General features: G+C 48.9%; 1 protein-coding gene across 1 annotated transcript in view; it reads left to right on the plus strand.

Annotated features, from left to right (window-relative positions):
- The window catches only part of LOC145339861 (uncharacterized), a gene marked incomplete at its 3' end in the record, with an annotated part of 45,790 nt that extends 23,620 nt beyond the window's left edge, over nt 1-22,170 (plus strand). The window contains exons 6-15 of the mRNA XM_080184395.1: nt 373-579; nt 2,402-2,583; nt 5,931-6,063; nt 6,249-6,311; nt 7,882-8,001; nt 10,342-10,588; nt 14,800-14,933; nt 15,600-15,797; nt 18,747-18,898; nt 21,993-22,170. Of these exons, the coding sequence (XP_080040521.1) occupies nt 373-579; nt 2,402-2,583; nt 5,931-6,063; nt 6,249-6,311; nt 7,882-8,001; nt 10,342-10,588; nt 14,800-14,933; nt 15,600-15,797; nt 18,747-18,898; nt 21,993-22,170 (1,614 nt within the window). The remainder of the gene's footprint in view (nt 1-372; nt 580-2,401; nt 2,584-5,930; nt 6,064-6,248; nt 6,312-7,881; nt 8,002-10,341; nt 10,589-14,799; nt 14,934-15,599; nt 15,798-18,746; nt 18,899-21,992) is intronic.
- Nucleotides 22,171-22,900: the final 730 nt, after the last annotated feature.

Here is a 22,900-nt window from a genome sequence, read left to right on the forward strand (position 1 = left end):
CAGTATGGAATGACACAATGCAGTCTTGCTCTGCTCCATTCTGAGAGTTATTATTGATTCTGCTTCAACCTCCCTTTCAGGCAGCACCTTCCAGATCACAACAACTCACTGTGTACAAAATTCTTGTTGTTCCTGTGCTGCTGTTACCAATTATCGTACACCTGTGCCCTCTGGTTATGCAACCCCTTCGCCCTCACACTGGAAACACTCCCTCCTTATTTACTCTGTCCGATCCCTTTGTGGTTTTGTGCAGCTCTGTTCAACCCTCTCTTAGCCTACTTTGCTGGAAGGATCCCAGCTTCTCCAGTGTCTTCACATAACTGTCCCTCATTCCTGGCACCGTTCCAGTTAAGTTTCCGGTCTGTTTCCCAGGCCAGGGATTTCCGCAGTGAAGTGCAGCGTTACATCGATTCCCGTGCTGATGATTCCCGGGGCCGTCAAGGTGGTGAGTTTTGGCCAATCGTGAAGCGAGTGAGGATCCGAGTGCCGAGGTCCGCGGTGCTGCAGACTGGAGCTGTCCTGGTCGACCTTCCGGGCGTCAGAGACTCCAACGCCGCCAGGAACAGCGTCGCCAAGGAGGTGAGCGAGCGTGGCCACCTGGCACCAGGGTGGGGAGGAGGGGTTGTTGGTTGGGGCGTGGGGGGGGGGTGGTGGTTGGGGCGTGGTTGGGGGGGCAGTGGGGGGGGGTTGTTGGTTGAGGGGTGTTGGTTGGGAGGTGGCGGGGAGTTGGTTGGGAGGTGGTGGGGGGGTTGGTTGGGGGGTTTGGGGGGGGATGGTTGGGGGGGGTGGTGGGGGTCGTTGGTTGGGGGGGTGGTGGGGGGTCATTGGTTGAGGGGGGGTTGGGGGATTGGGTGGGGGGATGGTTGGGGGAGTGGGGTGGGGAGGGTGGGGGTGTGTGTGGTGGTGTGGATATTGTTGCTGGATCAGTAATCCACAGACCCAGAGTAATACTCTGGGAATCCAGATTCGAATTCCACCAGGGCAGATGGTGAAATTTGAATTCAATAAAAATCTGGAATTAAAAATCTTCTATGTCCACAAAACCATTGTTAACTGTTGTAAAAAACAATCTGGTTCACTAGTGTCCTTTAGGGAAGGAAATCTGCTGTCCTTACCCGGTCTGACCGACGTGTGACTGTAGATGCACAGGAATGTGGTTGACTCTTAACCACCCTCTAGAGTCGAAGGGTAATTAGGGATGGGCAATAAATGCTGGCCAACCAGCGACGCCCACATCCCGTGAAAGGATAAAAAAAGACCCTGTGTTGCTTCCTGGATCGTTTTGTGGGTAGTGAGGAATCAGCCACATTGTGTGGAGTGACAGAGGCCAGACTGGCTGAGGATGGCAGATTTCCTTCCCTAAAAACAACTGATATCTTCTTGAAGAGTTACAACCTTCATTGCAGGAAGCTGGGACTAGCCTGGGTAGCTCATAGGGATTCACTGGACCGAATGGCCTCCTGAGGCTCAAATTTTCTGTGATCCTGGATATTAGTGAACTGGGTGGATTTTTATGACAATCTTGTAGTTTCGTGGTCAGCCTTACTGAAATGTTTTACTTAATTCCTTGAATTTCCAATCTCTCAACTGCTGAGGTGAGATTTGAACTCATCTTCCCCATATTATTGGTCTCAGTTTGTGAATTACCCATCCAGTAACATAACCACTGCACTTACTGTCCCTGTGCCTGTAACTAACCGGCTGTATTGGGGATGACATTGGCAATACTCAACTGGTTGGGCTACAACTGTGAACAGAGGAACACTAAACCAATTTGCTTCTCTGACCTTTCACCAACATTCATAAGAACATAAGAACATAAGAAATAGGAGCAGGAGTAGGCCAACTAGCCCTTCGAGCCTGCCCCGCCATTCAATAAGATCATGGCTGATCTGTCTTGGCTCAGTTCCACATTCCCGCCCTCTCCCCATAACCCTTAATCCCCTCTCTTATCAAAAACCCATCAACCCGCGTCTTAAAAATATTTAGCGAGGCAGCCTCCACCACTTCAACGGGCAGAGAATTCCAGAGATTCACCACCCTTTGAGTGAAGAAGTTCCTCCTCAACTCTGTTCTAAACCGCACCCCCCTTTATCTTGAGGCTGTGCCCCCTAGTCCTACTGTCCTTTCTGAGCGGGAAGAGTCTCTCCACCTCTATCCTATCCATCCCATTCATCATCTTATACGTCTCAATGAGATCTCCCCTCATTCTTCTAAACTCTAACGAGTACAAGCCTAGTTTATTCAGCCTCTCCTCATAGCTCAACCCCAACTGTTAACTCTGTCAGGGGTCTTGGTGCAGGGGCAAGGGCAGAGAATAGGTTGTAGGAGGTAGGGGGCAGGGGTCTCACTGCAGGGCCAGCGTCAGGCTGTAACTCTGCTGTGCCTCTCTTGCGCTCAGTACCTGAAGAACTGTGATGCTGTGTGGATCGTGGCCAACGTGACGCGGGCGATCGATGACAAGACGGCCAAGGACATGTTGGATGAGAGTCTCCATAGACAGCTCCTGATGGACGGTCAGTATGGCCGCATCGCCTTCATCTGCACCAAGACCGATTCTCACAATGTCACCGAGATCCTGAGGTACGGAGGAGGGGAGCAGATTAATAGAGGCCGAGGAAGTGATTGGGAAGGAATGACCAGAGATTGGTCAGTGATGGGTTTTGAGGGCGGCCTTGGAGGGATGCAGAGGCAGTGGGACTTCCAGAGATACTTTCAGAATGTCCAGCCTGTAAAACCACTGCCCACCTTTAGACAGAAGGAGTTTGAGAATGTCCGCAGGAAGCTGGAACCCGGGAACGCAGTGTCGGGGAGGGGACTGGGAGAAAAGTTTAAAGGGAATATTAGGGGGGGCTTCTTCACGCAGAGAGTGGTGGGAGTGTGGAATGAGCTGCCGGATAAAGTAGTAAATGCGGGGTCACTTTTAACATTTAAGAAAAACTTGGACGGGTTGATGGATGAGGGGGGTGTGGAGGGATATGGTTCAAGTGCAGGTCAGTGGGACTAGGCAAAAAATGGTCCAGCACAGACAAGAAGGGCCAAAAGGCCTGTTTCTGAGCTGTAATTTTCTATGGTTCTATGGTGTGAGGTGGTAGAAGACTAGGAGGAGGCCATTCCCCCCCCATGTGGGAGCACAGGGTGATGGGCGAATAGGACAGCAGAGTGGTACATGGTAGGTGGGCAAGGTGGAAGTGTTTAAAGTTTTAAAGTTCATTTATTAGTGTCATAAGTGGGTTTGCATTAACACTGCAATGAAATTATTGTGAAAATTCCCCAGTCGCCACACTCTGGCGCCTGTTCAGGTACACTGAGGAAGAATTAACATGGCCAGTGTACCTTACCAACATATCTTCCGGACTGTGGGAGGAAACCAGAGCACCCAGTTTCTGTGCCTGTGCTAGTGAGGCTAGGAATAGGAAGATAGCGCAGCTCAACGCGTGGCTAAACAGCTGGTGTAGGAAGGAGGGTTTCAGATATCTGGACCTTTGGTGTCTCTGCCGGGGCAGGTGGGACCTGTACAAGAAGGACGGGTTGCATCTGAACTGGAAGGGCACAGATATTCTGGCCAGGAGATTTGTTAGCGTCACACGGGAGGATTTAAACTAGTTTGGCAGGGGGATGGGAACCAAACGAAAGGTGAATTAGCTGAAGGGGAACCAGAGAGTAGGGCCAGTAAGACTCAGAGAAACAGCAGGCAGGGTGGGATTGCTAATCAGAGAGGGTCTGGTGGACTGAAGTGCGTTGTTTCAATGCGAGAAGTGTAACAGGTAAGGCAGATGAACTTAGAGCTTGGATTAGTGCTAGGAACTCTGATGTTGTTGTCATGATTTGATTAAGGGAAGGACAGGTTAAGGGGTCATAAAAATGCCAACAGGATTAAGGAAAATCCCAAGGCTTCTTACACATATATAAAGAACAAGAAGGTAGCCAGGGAGAGGGTTTGCCCACTCAAGGACAGGGGAGAGAATATATGTGTGGAACCAGAGGAAATGAGCAAGGTATTAAATGAGTACTTTGCATCAGTATTCACCAAAGAGAAGGAATTGGTGGATGATGAGTCTGGGAAAGGGTGTGTAGATAGTTTGAGTCATGTTGAGGTCAAAAAAGAGGAGGTATTGGGGTTTTTGAGAAACATTAAGGTAGACAAGTCCCGAGGGCCTGATGGGATGTACCCCAGAATACTGAGAGAGGCAAGAGAGGAAATTGCTGGGGCCTTGAGAGAAATCTTTGTATCCTCACTGGGTACAGGGGAGGTCCCAGAGGATTAGAGAATAGCCAATGTTGTTCCTTTGTTTAAGAAGGGTAGCAGGAATAATCCAGGTAATTACAGGCCAGTGAGCCTTACATCAGTGGTAGGGCAATTATTGGACAGAATTCTTCGAGACAGGATTTATTCCCACTTGGAAATAAGTGGATGTATTAGTGAGAGGCAACATGGTTTTATGAAGGGGAGGTCATGTCTTATGAACTTGATCGAGGTTTTCGAGGAAGTGACGAAGATGATTGAGGGTAGGGCAGTGGATGTTGTCTACATGGACTTCAGTAAGGCCTTTGACAAGGTCCCTCATGGCAGACTGGTGCAGAAGATGAAGTCGCATGGGATCAGAGGTGAGATGGCAAGGTGGGTACAAAACTGGCTCGGTCAAAGAGAGGGAGTAGCAGTGCAAGGGTGTGTTTCTGAATGGAGGGCTGTGACAAGTGATGTTCCTCAGGGATCAGTGCTGGGACCTTTGCTGTTTGTAATATATATAAATGGTTTGAAGGAAAATGTAACTGGATTGATTAGTAAGTTTGCGGACGACACAAAGGTTGGTGGATTTGCGGATAGCGATGAGGACCATCAGAGGATAGAGCAGGATATAGATCAGTTGGAGGCCTGGGTGGACAGATGGCAGATGGAGTTTAATCCGGACAAATGTGAGGTAATGTATTTTGGAAGGTCTAATACAGATAGAAAATATACAGTAAATGGCAGAACTCTTAGAAGTATCGATAGGCAAAGGGATCTGGGTGTACAGATACACAGGTCACTGAAAGTGGCAATGCAGGTGGAGAAGGTAGTCAAGAAGGCATACGGCATGCTTGCCTTCATTGGCCGGGGCATTGAGTTTAAAAATTGGCAAGTCATGTTGCAGCTTTATAGAACCTTAGTGAGGCTGCACTTGGAATATAGTGTTCAATTCTGGTCTCCACACTACCAGAAGGATGTGGAAGCTTTGGAGAGGGTACAGAAAAGATGTACCAGGATGTTGCCTGGTATGGAGGGCATTAGCTATGAGGAGAGGTTAGAGAAACTTGGTTTGTTCTCACTGGAACAACGGAGGTTGAGGGGTGACCTGATAGAAGTCTGCGAGGGGCATGGACGGAGTGGATAGTCAGAAGTTTTTTCCCGGGGTGGAAGAGTCAATTACAGGGGGCACAGGTTTAAGGTGTGGGGAGCAAGATTTAAAGGAGATGTACGAGGTAGTTTTTTTACACAGAGAGTGGTGGGTGCCTGGAACTCGTTGCTGGGGGATGTAGTGGAAGCGGATATGGTAGTGACTTTTAAGGGGCGTCTTGACAAATACGTGAATAGGATGGGAATAGAGGGATATGGTTCCCGGAAGGGTTGGGGGTTTTAGTTCAGTCGGGCAGCATGGTCGATGCAGGCTTTGAGGGCCAAAGGGCCTGTTCCTGTGCTATAATTTTCTTTGACCCAGAGGAAACTCACACAGACACAGGGAGAACGTGTAGACTCCCCACAGACAGTGACCCGAGCTGTGAATTGAACCTGGGTCCCTGGCACTGTGAGGCAGCAGTGTTAACCACTGTGCCGCCATGTGTGTGGGGGTGGTGTTTTGTGATCAATGATTGGGTGAGGACTGGTGTAGGAATGCTCAGAGCAGTAATAGCTTGCGATTGAGTGACACATGGCCTCCTGTCCTTTTCAGAGCTCTGCACCAAAGCGGTGACTGCAGCCTTCTGGAAGATGAGATGATGAAGCTGAGGAACAAAATCGAAGAGCGACAGGCTGAGCAAGAGACCTGGGAATCGGAGCTGACGCAGTTACAAGTCTGCGGTCAGGTACTGACATCACTGGGAATCGGAGGGACGGGATAGCAGCAATGAGGCTGCAGGGAATATTGTATAATTTGACACTGCTGTGTAGTGACTCCAGTTTAAATGCTAACTCAGTCGCCCTCGCTCTTTGTCGTGTAAAGTTTGTTTGCTAACTGCCACACTGGTTGTCTTTTGTCTCCTATTAACAGATTGCAGAGAGAGATCCCAGAACCAAACAGCTAGAGTTTGCCATCAAACACCATGCTTTGGAGGTGAGCATTTCCCTGTCTTAATGCTGCTCGTGCTGCCAATGGATTTTTAAAACTTTCATTCTTTCATGGGACATGGGCGTCACTGGCTGGCCAGCATTTGTTGCCCATTTCTAATTGCCCTTGAGAAGGTGCTGGTGAGCTGCCTTCTGGAACCGCTGCAGTCCTTGAGGTGTAAGTACACCCACAGTGCTGTTAGGGAGGGAGTTCCAGGATTTTGACCCAGTGACAGTGACGGAACGGCGATTTATTTCCAAGTCAGGATACCATAAGAAGTCTCACAACACCGGGTTAAAGTCCAACAGGTTTATTTGGTATCATGAGCTTTTGGGGCACTGCCCCTTCCTCAGGCACTCACCTTGTGTTGTGAGACTTCTACTGTGCCCACCCAAGTCCAATGCCGGCATCTCCACATCAAATCAGGATGGTGAGTGACTCGGAGTTGAATCTCCAGGTGGTGGTGTTCCCCAGTACCTGCTGCCCTTGTCCTTTTCAATTTAAAAAAAAATTCTTTTGTGTGACATGGGTGTCATTGGCTGGCCAGCATTTATTGTCCATCCTCGGTTATCGTTGTTCAGAGGGCAGTTGAAAGCCAACCACATTGCTGTGGCTTTGGAGTCACACATAGACCAGACCAGGTAAGGATGGCAGATTTCCTTCCCTAAAAGACATTAATGAACCAGGTGGATTTTTCTGACAATCGACAATGGTTTCATGGTCATCAGTAGATTCTTAATTCCAGATATTTTTTATTGAATTCAAATTCCACCATCTGCTGTGGCGGGATTTGACATTAGTTGAGTTTCTGGATTAATAATCTAGCGATAATACAATTAGGCCATCACCCTCTTGTGTAAATTTATCAAAGAATATAAATTCATCAAGTTAAACAAACGTGGTTTGTCTTTGACTTTTTCCAAAAGCCATATAACATTATCTTGAGTTACACCCGGAGAATTAGACTGAACACTTTGTCATTTCTAGATTCATTCACCTTCCTTTTTCTGAGCCTCCCACGCTTCCTTCCTTCAGCAGCTCCGGGTTAAAATCCTATCTGGGCCATGTGACGTTTCTGCTTTGAGTGATGCTGCACTTGCCCTATATCGCTACCGCCCCCTGATTTAGTGCCCCACTCATACCCCTTATCTTTTTGGTCTCTACTCAGTCCCATGCTTCCTTTGACAATCCTTTTTGTTACCTAGTGACATGTTTATAAAAGGCTTTTGGTTTCTCTTTTATGTTAGTTGCTAATGCTCTCCCTCTCTGCCCTCTCATTCCTCTTCTAGGTCTCTGTTTTCTATGTTCAGCTTGGTCCTCTATGAGGCCATTCAGCCCATCATTTCTGTGCTGGCTATCTGCCTTACATTTGTCCTTTTGTGTTGCATTTTAACTTCCTGACAGTTTCAGATCAATGTCCAACTAGAGTAGTTACTCCAGTCTCAGTCCCCCTTCCACTTCCAAATCTGGGCAGGTATGAGGGAGACTGGACTATTTCTGTGAACTTGCTTGTCTTATCATGAAGTGTGCCGATATACGTGGAGGTTTATTTTTCTCTTGTCTCCCCCTCACACAGTTGGATCAACTCCACCTCAAGATGAACCTGAAGCGACGTGAACTCTCCCTGAGCTCCATCAAGGCCCGAAATTTCTTCTGTAAGAGAAATATTCATTTCAACTTCAAGTGTGGACTGCAGGTGGGTGCAAACGTGCGGGTGGAGGGGAAGATTGGAGCAGGAGAGTTGTTCATGGGGTGTGGTGCAAGGGAAGTCTCTACATCCCACTCCACAGATGGAGAGCCACGAGAACTGCTCTGTTAACCTGAAATGTTAGCTCAGTTCCTCTCCACAGATGTTGCCTGACTTGCTGAGTATTTCCAGATCTCCTCTTCCTGTTTTAAAACTTTTACTGTAACAAATGATTAATGAACGCTATTGACTAAACACAACGTTCTTTCTGCAGCAACTTGTGCTTCCAATTAGAAAGAAATGGCTGATCACCGATGGCACTCTCCATGGGATTACAGTCCTAAAAACGTGCTGGTTAGCTGCATTGACCATGCTAAATTCGCTCTTCCTCAGTGTACCCAGACAGGGTGTGGCAACTAGGGGAATTTCACAGTAACTTCATTGCAGTGTTAATGTAAGCCTACTTGTGACACTAAATAAACTTTAAAAACTCCTTTATAGCAAACAGCGTATAGTAACTCCCAGCTTTCAGCAGGTCTCCCCACATCCCTGCCTTGTTGAATAAAAACTCTTGAGTAACTGCCTCGAGGCACTTTTCTGAGTTTTTGGAGTGCCTTAAATCTGCCACCAGCTGTAAAGCCCACTCTGATGAGTTATCTTACCCCTAATCATGCCAGAACAAATCTCCCCACATCCTTAGATGTCGGCCGAATGTGTCTCGTTGACTAGAAGCTGTCTGCCTCCTTCACCCAGCTATCACAGTTTACAAAGTCGAGCAGCTGCTTTCTCTGTTGGTCACACAGAGCCTCTGCTGTGATGTATTCATTGATTTGTAGGGAAGCCTGTAGCCTGATCTCAAAATTGCCTTCCTCTGCCCCCTTTCCCCAAAGCCCATTAATCTTGTATGTAATTAGGAATACTAATTAGTTCCCTGAGAGACCAGCTCCCTTTCACATAGAAGTAAATGGATAGTTGATGGCAAAATTATTTCCAATGTTTCAAACTTCAACACCTTTCTGGGTCTTTGGGAGACTCTGTACTTGTTGTACTGAGAGACTGCTGCCATTGTCTCCAAGTATAAATTATTTGCACCTTCTGCTCAGTGAAGCAATCTCAGCCTTCCCTTTGATCTCTAACAATCAAACTACCCAGGTTTACTGTCAGGCAAATGCACAGCATTTGACCCCCTTGATTAACTCTAAATTACTGTCCAAAATATTAAAGTCTTTATATCTCAGAGTTTTAACACCATGGCCACCGCAGAAGGGATCTCCATAGTGTTTTGGCTGATGCATATCCCCTGAATCAACATTCTTTAAAACGTCTTGAATGTAGCCCAGTCCGTCACCCAAACCAGCCTTCCATCCATTGACTGTCTACACTTCCCGCTCCCTCAGCCAATCAGCCAGCATAATCAGGGACCCAACACACTTCAGACATTCTCTCTTCCACCTTCTTCCGTCGGGAAAAACATACAAAAGCCTGAGGATACGTATCAATCAACGCAAGAACAGCTTCTTCCCTGCTGCCATCTGACTTTTGAATGGATCTAACTCGTGTTAAGTTGATCTTTCAACACGGTAGCACAGTGGTTAGCGCTGCTGCTTCTCAGCGCCAGGGACCTGGGTTCGATTCCTGGCTTGGGTTACTGACTGTGTGGATTCCTCTGGGTGCCCCAGTTTCCTCCCGCATTCTGAAAGATGTGCTAGTTAGATCCATTGACCCAAACAGGTGCCGGCCTGTGGCAACTAGGGGAATTTCACAGTAACTTCACTGCAGTGTTAATGTAAGCCTTACTTGTGACTAATAATAAAAATTGAAGTTACTTTTTCTCTACACCCTAATTATGACTGTAACACTACATTCAGCATTCTCTCCTTTCTCTATGCACAGTATGTTTAGTCACTGTAGCGTGCAAGAAACAATACTTTATGCTGTACGCTAATGTGACAGTAATAAATCAAATCTTAAATGAGATTATCTATTACATTGCTGATGTGGGATCTTGCTGTGTTACAAAGTGGTTGCTGCATTTCCTACCTTGAAGACTGACGTTGTGGAAGGTGCTACCGGAATAAAAATTCTTTAAGTCACAGTCCTTACTTCGTTTCCCTCAATCTGGATGGCCATAAAATATTAGACAAGGGTCATGGGTGGAGAGGGGGACTGGTGGTGTTGGGATGGCGGCGCGGGCTCATTGGGCCAAAGGGCCTGTTCCCCGGGCTGATTTTTGTTCTTTGTACAGTTGGCTCCCAATAACGGTTTTGTTTTTTATTGCCTTCCATCCCCTGCTGGAACCTCCTGGGAGCTCTCTAGTTTAATTGTTGCTTTATTTTGACCTGTGTTTAGGAGTTGAAGCGTCAAGCCAAGACAGAAGAGCTGGACTCTGAGGAGGAGAGCAGTGAGGATGAGGATGAGGAGGATGAGGATGAAGATGATGCAGTTCACCCTCTGCTAACAGGAGGGCCGGACCCTGACTCGAGCAGAGATGGGAAACTTCACGTGTTCACTGTTAGCTCCACCGAGTACCTGAAACTCCGTGATAAGCTGCTGCAGGATGGACCCCCCCAGGTGTTCAGCAACATCGAGGATACGGGTACAGGCCTTTCCTCCATCTTCTGCCTCCTTCTACCATCTATGTGGGGATGGGGCGGGAGGTGTCTGGCTCACAGAAGGTTACGTGTGATCAAGGAATGGGAAAGGACCTGGATTCCTAACCCTTGATCTTAGTTCAGTTGGTAAAACTGAGTTAAAATGACTGACGTCCTTTCCTGATCATGGGAGGTGGCCATTTGGTCCATCATCCCTGTTTGAAAGCCCTTTCCCAGTCAGTCCCACACCCCCTGCTCTTTCCCTTTTCTCCTTTTCAATTATATACCCAACTCAATACAATTGTATCTGTTTCCTTGTCTCTCAGGTATGAGAGAGTGCTGCACTGTCAGAGGTGCTGTCCTTCAGTGGAGATGTTAAACTGAAGCTCCGTTTGTCGGTTCCGATGCTGAACCAATGGGTACATATCCCAAGAGAAGCAAACTGTTTCTGGGGTTTCTCTAATGAATTATATGGCAGAACCCTTCAGAGTATTGTTAGGTAGAGGGATCTGGGTGTACAGGTATACAGGTCACTGACAGAGGTAATGCAGGTGGAGAACGTAGTCAAGAAGGCATACGGCATGCTTGCCTTCATTGGCTGGGGCATTGAGTTTAAAAATTGGCAAGTCATGTTGCAGCTTTATAGAACCTTAGTTACGCTGCACTTGGAATATAGTGTTCAATTCTGGTCGCCACACTACCAGAAGGATGTGGAGGCTTTGGAGAGGGTACAGAAAAGATTTACCAGGATGTTGCCTGGTATGGAGGCATTAGCTGTGAGGAGGGGTTGGAGAAACTTGGTTTGTTCTCACTGGAGTGACGGAGGTTGAGAGACCTGATAGAAGTCTACAAGATTATTAGAGGCATAGACAGAGTGGATAGTCAGAAGCTTTTTCCCAGGGTGGAAGAGTCAATTAGTAGGGGGCACAGGTTTAAGGTGCGAGGAGCAAGTTTTAAAAAAGATGTATGAGGCAGATTTTTTACACAGGGTGGTGGGTGCCTGGAACTTGTCGCTGGGGGAGGTAGTGGAAGCGGATATGGTAGTGACTTTTAAGGGACGTCTTGACAAGTACATGAATGAGATGGGAATTGAGGGATATGGTCCCCTGAAGCATAGGAGGTTTTAGTTAAGCCAGGCAGCATGGTCAGTACAGGCTTGGAGGACCGAAGGACCTGTTCCTGTGCTGTAATTTTCTCTGTTCTTTGTACTTGCGTGCAATTTATCTCATTGTTGAGGTGGGATCTTGCTATGTGCAAAATGGCTGCCATCTTTGTCAATGATGCATCTAAAGCTTCTTTCTTCAGCCATCTCAGTCCTGCCACTCCTGCAGAATGCCCAACCTCTGACCTGCTCTGGTAGGAATAAGGAACAGGAAGGGAGAGGCCATTCAGCCTTTAGTGGCTTTGTCGCTGATTTGTGACCTAACTTCACATTCCCATCTTTGCCCTCGTATCCCTTAACAATGTTTGCTGACAAAAATCTTGTCAAAGTTTTATATTAACTACTTGCCTGGCAAGAGGCGACTGAATGTGGAGGGTGGGTTCTGAAGGGAAGGGTGTAACAAGGGAGGGGAGTGGGGATAGGAACTAGGTAATGGAGGGATGGGTAGTAACAGGTGAGGGGGTAATAACTGGGGAATGGGCAGGAGTAATAACTGGGGAATGGGCAGGAGTAATAACTGGGGAATGGGCAGGAGTAATAACTGGGGAATGGGGGGAGCAACTGGGGAATGGGCAGGAGTAGTAACTGGGGAATGGGGGGAGCAACTGGGGAGGGGGGAGTAACTGGGGAATGTGGGAGTGGGTAATCACGGGAAAAGTGAGTTAGAACAAAGAAAACTACAGCACAGGAACAGGCCCTTCGGCCCTCCAAGCCTGCACCAACCATGCTGCCCGACTGAACTAAAACCCCCCCCGCTTCTGGGGACCGTATCCCTTTATTCCCATCCTGTTCATGTATTTGTCCAGATGCCCCTTAAAACTCACTATCATCTCTGCTTCCACTACCTCCCCCCGGCAGCGAGTTCTGGACACCCGCCACCCTCTATGTAAAAAGAAACTTACCTCATACATCTCCTTTAAACCTTGCCCCTCGCACCTTAAACCTGTGCCCCCTGGTAATTGACTCTTCCACCCCGGGAAAAGGCTTCTGCCTATCCATTCTGTTAGCTGTGAGTAGTAGAGACAGGTACAATTCTGTCTTTTAAAAAGCATTTAGCTAATTACATGGGTAAGATGGGTATAGAGGGATATGGGCCGCATGCGGGTAATTAGGATTATTGCTAATCCCAAGAGGCTACCAGGTAAAGTGATCTTATGTTCTTATCTCTGTGGATTTGATATCCGAGACCTGATGATGTTGCTGGAGTGCGGTGCCTGTGGGTGGAGGAGACTGCAGCCACTGTGTGCTGATACTGGAGGGAGTGAATGTTCAGATAGATGGGAGCAGGGTTCATCCACTGAACATCATCATCCAGTGCAGACAGAGTGCTGGCATTCTCCAGCACGCTTGCTCATAAGTGTTCCCCACTCTGATAGAGGTGTGGGGGCTGTTTTGAGGAGGGGTCGGTGTGGTTTCTCACCATGGGTAGGGGCTGACTTGAAGGAAAAGTTTTGATTATAATAAGGCTGTTTTTTAATTCATTAATGATGATATTATAATGACTGTAGTAGCTGAGCAGGCCTGGGGGGGTGCTGGGATCCCTCAGTGTCAAACCTCTGCACTCACTCCATATGCTGCACCCCCACCTTCCAAACCATCTCTGACCTGTTGAGTTGGGTAGTGGCATAGAGTCATGGGGATTTACAGCATGGAAACAGGCCCTTCAGCCCAACTTGTCCATGCCACCTTTTTTTAAAACCCCTAAGATAATCCCAATTGCCCACATGTGGCCCATATCCCTCTATACCCATCTTACCAATGAAACTATCTAAATGCTTTTTAAAAGACAAAATTGTACCCATGTCTGCTACTACCTCTGGCAGCTTGTTCCAGACACTCACCACTGCCTGTGTGAAAAAACTACCCCTCTGGACACTTTTGTATCTTTCCCCTCTCATCTTAAACCTCTGCCCTCTAGTTTTAGATTCCCCCACCTTTGGGAAAAGATATTGACTATCTAGCTGATCTGTGTCCCTCATTATTTTATAGACCTCTATAAGATCACCCCTCAGCCTCCTGTGCTCCAGAGGAAAAGGCCCCAATCTATCCAGCTTCTCCTTATAACTCAAACAATCAAATCCCAGTTGCATCTTTCCGCACTCTTTCTAGTTTAATAATATCCTTTCTATAATAGGGTGACCAGAACTGTACGCAGTATTCCAAGTGTGGCCTTACCAATGTCTTGTACAACTTCAACAAGATGTCCCAACTCCTGTATCCAATGTTCTGACCAGTGAAACCAAGTATGCTGAATGCCTTCTTCACCACTCTGTCCACCTGTGACTCCACTTTCAAGGAGCTATGAACATGTACCCCTAGATCTCTTTGTTCTGTAACTCTCCCCAACTCCCTACCATTAACTGAGTAAATCCTGCCCTGGTTCAATCTCCCAAAATGCATCACCTCGCATTTATCTAAATTAAACTCTATCTGCCATTCGTCAGCCCACTGGCCCAATTGATCAAGATCCCATTGCAATTGGAGATAACCACCATCACTGTCCACTATGCCACCAATCTTGGTATAATCTTTAAACTTACTAACCGTGCCCCACATATTCTCATCCAAATTATTAATATAAATCAGAAATAACAGTAGACCCAGCACTGATCCCTGAGGCACACCGCTGGTCACAGGCCTCCAGTTTGAAGCACAACTCTCTACAACCACCATTGGCTTTTGCAAAGAAGCCAATTTTGTATCCATTTAGATATCTCACCCTGGATCCCGTGAGATTTAATCTTATGCAACAACTTACCATGCAGTATCTCCTCACAGGCAAAAACCCTCATACCAGTTTCAGATCGTTGGGGGACATTGACCAAGTTTGGTGCCCTTACTACTGGGGGTAAGGGGGGGGGGGGGGGGGGTGGATGGGATCAGGGGTTTTGTGGGCAGAGAATTCCATTTGGAAGGTTGGAATGTGTGATGCCTTCTATAGCTGAAGAGTTGATGGAAGGCCCTGGCAGGGCTCCTGAACGCAGGAACTGGGGTTGAGGAGGGATTGATGCAGCTTGATCACAGGGACGTTAATTATCGGTTTATTTCGTACAGAAATCCCTGCCGTCCAGCGCTTTGTCCATCAGATCACCCTGGCACGCCGGGCAGCCGCCACAGAGATGGTCATCCGCCAGGTCGCCACCTTTGTCAGCCATGTGGTCACCTACCTGACCAACCGCAGAGCCCAGGTGAGCGGCAGGGCTGAGTGTTAGCGGTGGGGGGAGGGGGCGGTGTGGGGTTGCTGTCCAGGGCTGGGTTGTGTCCACTGTCGGTGCATTCTGATACCCATTTGCCACAAACAATGTGGCAATGTCTAATTCCTGGTCCCTGGTTTGTTTGGCTCCGATACCAGTTGCCATTCCAGCTTCCTCAACACTGCGGAATCTATGGATGCAGTGTCTGCCTCTGATATCCCCAGGGGTGGGGTGAGGTGAGGTGCCTCGGTTTAGGCCTCGGATACCCTGGTTAGGGAGGGAGGCAGGTGAGGTGTCTGCGATATCAGGGTCTGGGGCTCTAATATCTGGGGGGAGGGGAGGGAAGGGTCTGGCAATGGAAGGGGGGAAAGGACCTGACTCTGATACCCTGCGGTGGGGAGGGGAAAGTTATCCAGGTTCAGGGTCTAGCTCTAATATCCCGGGGGAGGGTCCGGCTCTGGAACCTGGGGAAGGGGGGGGGAAAGGATCTGTCTCCGATACCCTGCGGTGGGGGTGGTGGGGAGGGGGAGTTATCTGGGTTCAGGGTCTAGCGCTGACATCCCGGGGGCGGGGGGGGGTAGGGTCTGGCTCTGGCTCTGGAACCTGGGGGAAAGGTTCGGATACGTCCCACTGTACAGACGACCTGCTGTCTCTCCTCAGGATGCCTCGTACCAGGCCCGGGTGCGAGAGACAGTGAAGACCTGCCTGTCCCACGTGGAAGAATTCTTCCAGCAAACAGTGGAGGATTGTCACCGGGCCATTGGGTCGTCGTTCTCCCTCATCGAGTCCCAGCTGAATGTTGGGATGCGATTGGCTGTCAGGAGGTCTGAGGGCAGTGTGCTGCGGTGGGGCTCGCAGGTAAGAGATCGGAGTTTAGAATATGTGGCTGGAAGTCCCCCGGATCTCAGTGCCTTATGGTTACACGACATTTACAAGCACCAGCTTTCAAAGTTTTGCCTGTATGAGTGATATAAAACACATCAGGGCCGTGCTGTACCACTCTTCACCCAATAGACTGGCTGAACAAGCAGCCTCAGGCCTGGCCTTAAAAAGCAAGCACGCTGGAAAGCAGAACGTCTCAGTTTCTGCTGGGACACAAGGCCATCCCGCAGCCCACAACGGGAGTGACACCAGCGGAATTATTGATGGGGTCAGCATCCGAGGACCAGGTTCATAGAATCCCTACGGTGCAGAAGAGGCCATTCAGCCCATTGACCCTGCATCGGCCACAATCCCACCCAGGCCCTATAACGCCCCATATTTACACTGCTCGTTCCCCTGACACTGAAGGGCAACTTAGCATGACCAGTGTACCTAACCTGCACATCTTTGGACTGTGGGAGGCAACTGAAGCACCCGGGGCGGGGGGGAGCCCATGCAGAGACACGGGGAGAACATGCAAACTCCAGACAGACAGTGACAAGAGGCCAGAATTGAACCTGTGTCCTTGGCGCGGTGAGGCAGCAGTGCTAACCACTGTGCCACCCTGAGGTTGAACCTGGTCTTTCTATATTTTAATTAGTTATTGTCACATATATTAGAATACAGTGAAAAGTATTGTTTCTTATGCTCTATACAGACAAAGCATACCGTTCATAGAGAAGGAAAGGAGAGAGTGCAGAATGTAGTGCCAGTTTAGTGCGAGATAGGTACAATCAAAAGTCTGACGGCAGCAGGGAAAAAACTGTTCTTGCGTCGGTTGGTCTGTGACCTCAGAGAGGTCAGATAGAGGATGGTCAGTACCGTCAAAAGGAAAGCCACAGTACAAGTAGCAAGGTAATTGTGAAGGTGGTGAAGCACTCTATATAAGAAATTTTGGAAATGGGCCAAGCTGGGTCTGGCCAAGTTAGGGCTTGTACAAGACAGAATTATAAGGAAACACTGGACCGTTTTTGAGGTCTCGAACCACCCCAGGAGACAGTACTACAGCCTCAATCATTGTTGTTAGCTGGAAGCATAGTTGGCTACCCAAATAGCGCAACACTCTGTCAGCCTGCAACAGGATGTGACGTTATTCCTGCAGAAACAGAGGTTGAAGTATCGGTACCCCGGGAGAGATCTGGTGCAGCAGCAAGCTCTGCAGAAAGTTATCCAGTCAATGGAGTTGTGCTGCCCGAGCAGAAAGCGCCAGAGTGACTGAGTCCTTGATGAACTGATTAAATGTATTAATTATTTATTGGGGGATTTGTTAAGATCAGGCCAGAGACTTTGTGACGTTAACTCCAACCCTAAGTTTTACATTTGTTTTGGCATTAGTGAGCATTAGGTGTTCACTCCAGGTATGATTCAAGTGATCCACTAGGAAGCTTTTATCAAACACAGTTTAAGAACACAGAATATAATAAAAAGAATTAGCATAACTTTTACCAATGATAAGACTCAGACATAAGCAGTATAATTCTTAACAGCTAGCTATCTTTGTTGTTCCGGTTTAAACCAATGCCTGACAGACATATACCCTTCTTTAGGATTAGTCAACACTGAAACACGTGATGCTGGGTTTTCGGTTTTCAGTTTACACTCTGGATAGCGAACCCGACAGCAGTTTTCAGAGAGGAACATATCCTCCAAACAGCGAAACCTCAGAGAGATAAACCCGGTTTCTAGCAGCTTCCAATCTCCAGACTTCACAGAAGGGAAAATAAACAAGACACTGCTTTCTCTCTCTCGGCTCCCCGCAGCTTCCTAAACAGCAACACTTAGACAGCAGAAACTCTAACTCCAGGGAAGAGGGGGGTGGGGGGGGGAAACACTGCTGTCTTTCTCAGCTCCATGCAGCTTCTGAAAAATAAAACTAAGATTGGGCTTGTCTGTGAAAACATAGCAGTCCCCAGTCATATGACCTGACTTGTCAATCACTCCCAATCAAGCTCTACCCTGCAATCCCAGGGGAACACCGAAAAAAGAGAACACTGCATTAGTTCAGATTAAAAAAGGCATGCTGTCAATTATTCTGCTTCAGTAAAAATAAAGGACACCAGCTGCAGACAACATGGCTCTGACAAAATCCTGCAGAGAAACATGATTAAAATGCATTTCTTCAGGGCACAGTATCATCACAGACCGTATTGGTTAACTGTTATTAAAACAAATGAAGGAACTTTGTGGGGAATGTGGTGGCTGGCTCCTTTAAGGGACGACCTTCCCTTGGGCTCCCCTGATCCAGGAGTCCAGTGGGAACTAGGCTGGGGGAATCTCCCTAGTAGAGCGTTGCCCTTTGCCTCAGTTCGATCCAGGAGACGGACTGGCAGCATTGCAGCTGCACCACTCTGTAAATAGCATGTTGTGTCAATAAACATTTGTTGTTACCTTACGGGTGGAGCTAAGCTACCATGAAAGGGAAATTAAGTATTGCTGGGAAAGGCGGTGTTGGAGCTTTTTATATTGTACACGCATCAGGTGAAAATTGCAGCAATACCCAACCTCAAAGGAAACAAGAAATTTATACTGCATGAGAGAGGGAAGTGATTGGGCAAGGCATTGCCATGGAGAATGCACCTGGGGTCAGTCAGTTGTCCCTCCAGCTTCTGTTGAAAAAGACTCCCCTGATGAGTGCAAGATGAAAAACTTTGGCAGTACATATCTTTTTTTAGGACTATTCAGTTGAGCACTACCAAAAGGAAATTGGATAAACATTGAAAAAGGAAGAACCTCAAGGCCTGTGGGGGAGAGTGGGACTGATTGAAGGGTCAGCACAGGCATGTTGGGTGAATGGCCTCCCGTGCTGTCTGATGCGCAGTGCTGTGGGCAGCTTGTCTGTTTACCAGGGGTGACTCTCTGTCCTTTCTCTCCCTTTGTGCTGAGCAGCCCCCCAGTGGATTCCCATATCCAACCTATCGAGCGACCTGTAACCGCAATGGGACTTTTACTTCTCCCTCATACGGGACCATCGACTTTAACGAGGAGCTAACGCACCCCATGTTCACTCCTTTGATGGTGGTCTGGAGTGAGGTGTTCAGGTAAATAAACCAGGAGTCTCTGCGGAGGGGGGAAGAGAGCAGAGTGGGGGAGTGAGAGGAGAGCGACATTAACACTTTATCAGGAAACACAGAAAGGTGAACAAATGGAGAAGGGGAGATGTAGATATTCAACACATCATGGATTTTTATTCACTTATGGGACACGGGGTGTCATTGGCTGACCAACATTTATTGCCCAACCCTAGTTGCCTTTCCAAAGGGAAATTGAGAGCCAACTACATTGCTGTTGGCTTTGGAGGCACACATAGGCCAGACTGGGTAAGGACGGCAGATTTCCTTCCCTAAAGGACATTAGTGAACTAGATGGGTTTTTCTGACAATGGACAACGGTTTCATGGTCATCAATAGATTCTTAATTCCAGATATTTTTTATTGAATTCAAATTCCACCATCTGCCATGGCGGGATTCGAACCTGGGTCCCCAAAACATTAGCTGAGTTTCTGGATAAATAGCCTCACAATAATACCACTAAGCTGTCACCTTCCCTTGTACATCATTCACTAAGTTAGCATGCAGGTTTGAGTTATAAGGAGAGGCTTGATAGACCTGGGACTTTTTTCTCTGGAACGAAGGGGTCTTATATAAGTCTATAGAGTATTGAGGGGCACAGATCAGCTAGATAGTCAATATCTTTTCTCCAAAGGTAGGGGAGTCTAAAACTAGAGGGCAGAGGTTTAAGGTGAGAGGGAAGAGATACAAAAATGTCCAGAGGGGCAATTTTTTCACACAGAGGGTGGTGAGTGTCTGGAACAAGCTGCCAGAGGTAGTAGTAGAGGCAAGTACAATTTTATCTTTTAAGAAGTGTTTGGACGGTCACATGGGTCAAATGGGTATAGAGGGATATGGGCCAAATGCAGGCAATTAGGATTAGCTTAGGGGTTTTAAAAAGGCGGCATGGACAAGTTGGGCCAAAGGGCCTGTTTCCATACTGTAAACCTCTGTGACTCTAGGTACAGAGAGGAATTGGGAAAGCTAGTAGTACGTTAGCATTTATTTAACGTTATTTTTTCACGGGATGAGGGCATCTGTGGCAAAGCCAGCATTTCCTTGCTCTTCCCTTGACCCAAACATTTGATATGAATTATTGTTGCAATTGTATGGGGGCATTGGTGAGAGCACACTCGGGGTACTCTGGTCTCTTTGGCCAAGGGAAAGATGCACTTGTGCCTCAGAGTGTACATCTATGAATGTTCTCACTGGATTGGTCCCCGGGATGAGGTGGGATAGGATGAGTAAATTGGACCAGTCGTCTCTGTCGTTTAGAAGATGCGAGGTGATCTCACTGAAAGCTACAAGGTTCTGAATGGGTTCAGTGGGTCCAGGAAGGCCCCGGTCAGGGAATCTAAACACGGGTCACAGTCTCAGACTCCGCAACTGACCATCCTGGACTGAGATGAGGAAGAATTTTTTCACTCAGAGGGTTGTGGATGCTCCATCATTGAGAATATTCCAGACGGAGATTGGAGACGCACTGATTTCGGGATGCTGAGGAAGACGGGGATAGTACAGGAAGTCAGGCCTGAGTGGCTGAGGTGGTTCATAGCCACTTTCATAGCTTCTTACGTGGGGTGGGAGGAGGGAGTGAAATAGCCAGAGGGTCTGAGGGAAGAGGGTAGGGGTGGCAGGATGGGCTGGGTGTGAGAAGGAGGGGGTGGAGACAGGGTATGGTGTGAGGGTGGGATATTTTGGGGACAGGGTAGAAGAGGATTTTTGCCTTTGTCCTGTCTGACCTGTTGCCTTTGTCCTGTCTGACCTGTTGCCTTTGTCCTGTCTGACCTGTTGCCTTTGTCCTGTCTGACCTGTCGCCTTTGTCCTGTCTGACCTGTCGCCTTTGTCCTGTCTGACCTGTCGCCTTTGTCCTGTCTGACCTGTCGCCTTTGTCCTGTCTGACCTGTCGCCTTTGTCCTGTCTGACCTGTCGCCTTTGTCCTGTCTGACCTGTCGCCTTTGTCCTGTCTGACCTGTCGCCTTTGTCCTGTCTGACCTGTCGCCTTTGTCCTGTCTGACCTGTCGCCTTTGTCCTGTCTGACCTGTCGCCTTTGTCCTGACTGACCTGTCGCCTTTGTCCTGTCTGACCTGTCGCCTTTGTCCTGTCTGACCTGTCGCCTTTGTCCTGTCTGACCTGTCGCCTTTGTCCTGTCTGACCTGTCGCCTTTGTCCTGTCTGACCTGTCGCCTTTGTCCTGTCTGACCTGTCGCCTTTGTCCTGTCTGACCTGTCGCCTTTGTCCTGTCTGACCTGTCGCCTTTGTCCTGTCTGACCGTCGCCTTTGTCCTGTCTGACCTGTCGCCTTTGTCCTGTCTGACCCGTCGCCTTTGTCCTGCCTGACCCGTCGCCTTTGTCCTGCCTGACCCGTCGCCTTTGTCCTGCCTGACCCGTCGCCTTTGTCCTGCCTGACCCGTCGCCTTTGCCCTGCCTGACCCGTCGCCTTTGCCCTGCCTGACCCGTCGCCTTTGCCCTGCCTGACCCGTCGCCTTTGCCCTGTCTGACCCGTCGCCTTTGCCCTGCCTGACCCGTCGCCTTTGCCCTGCCTGACCCGTCGCCTTTGCCCTGCCTGACCCGTCGCCTTTGCCCTGCCTGACCCGTCGCCTTTGCCCTGTCTGACCCGTCGCCTTTGCCCTGCCTGACCCGTCGCCTTTGCCCTGCCTGACCCGTCGCCTTTGCCCTGCCTGACCCGTCGCCTTTGCCCTGCCTGACCCGTCGCCTTTGCCCTGCCTGACCCGTCGCCTTTGCCCTGCCTGACCCGTCGCCTTTGCCCTGCCTGACCCGTCGCCTTTGCCCTGCCTGACCCGTCGCCTTTGCCCTGCCTGACCCGTCGCCTTTGCCCTGCCTGACCCGTCGCCTTTGCCCTGCCTGACCCGTCGCCTTTGCCCTGCCTGACCCGTCGCCTTTGCCCTGCCTGACCCGTCGCCTTTGCCCTGCCTGACCCGTCGCCTTTGCCCTGCCTGACCCGTCGCCTTTGCCCTGCCTGACCCGTCGCCTTTGCCCTGCCTGACCCGTCGCCTTTGCCCTGCCTGACCCGTCGCCTTTGCCCTGCCTGACCCGTCGCTGGTTTGGGATATCTGGGTGCTCAGTGACTCTCCCGCTGGCAGCAAGTCTGTGTTCCAGCATTTACATAGGTTCAAGGTGGGAGTCCTGAAGAACCTACAACGCTTCTTCTGTGAGCTGAAGCAGCAACTGCAGCAGATCGAGGGCGACACCCAACCTGTGGATTATATCCTGCGTCAGCAGCTCCCAGCTGTGGATGCCAAGGTAAGTGGAGACTGAGTGACTGTGTTCAAACCAAACCCCCCCCTTTAAACCCCCCCCCACCGTCACCCCAATTTCCCCCATCTATCTGTCACCCACAACCTCTCACCCACCTACCCATCCAGCAGCTCCCCCCCATCCATCCCTCTATCCCATCACCCCATCACCATCGTTATTCCCTGCATTCTCCTCACCGGCACCCTGTGCGTATCAGAGCAATTTTTCCACCCAGGGGGACCAGGGAACTGATAGAGACAGAGTACAATAAAAACAGACTGTGCAAAAAGGAAAAGATTAGCTAATGTGGGCCCATTGCAGTCCAAGGCAGGAGAATTTATAATGAGGAATAAAGAAATGGCAGAGAGAGTGAACAAGCTCTCTGTGGAGAGAAAGGGGCAAAATAGCTCCCAGAAATAGAGATCCAGGAGATACATGAGGAACCGATAAGAGTTAGTGTTCGCAAAACAAAAGTCGTGATGGAGAAATTAATGGGACAAAAAGCTGCTAATTTCCCCGAACCTGATGACCTGCCACCCAGTGTGTGGAAGAAGGTGGCTGTAGAGGTACTGGATGTATTGGCAATCATCTCCCAAATCCTGTACATTCTGGACAGGTTCCTGAAGGTGGAAAATGTAACTGCACTGTTTAAAAAAGGAGTGAGTGAGAGAGAAAACGGGGAACTACAGACCGGTTAGCCTGATACCAGCAGTCGGGGAAAACACGAGAATTTAGT

Source organism: Carcharhinus amblyrhynchos, unplaced genomic scaffold, assembly GCF_965287045.1.
Source record: "Carcharhinus amblyrhynchos unplaced genomic scaffold, sCarAmb.v2.hapA scaffold_710, whole genome shotgun sequence".
Classification (NCBI taxonomy): domain Eukaryota; kingdom Metazoa; phylum Chordata; class Chondrichthyes; order Carcharhiniformes; family Carcharhinidae; genus Carcharhinus; species Carcharhinus amblyrhynchos.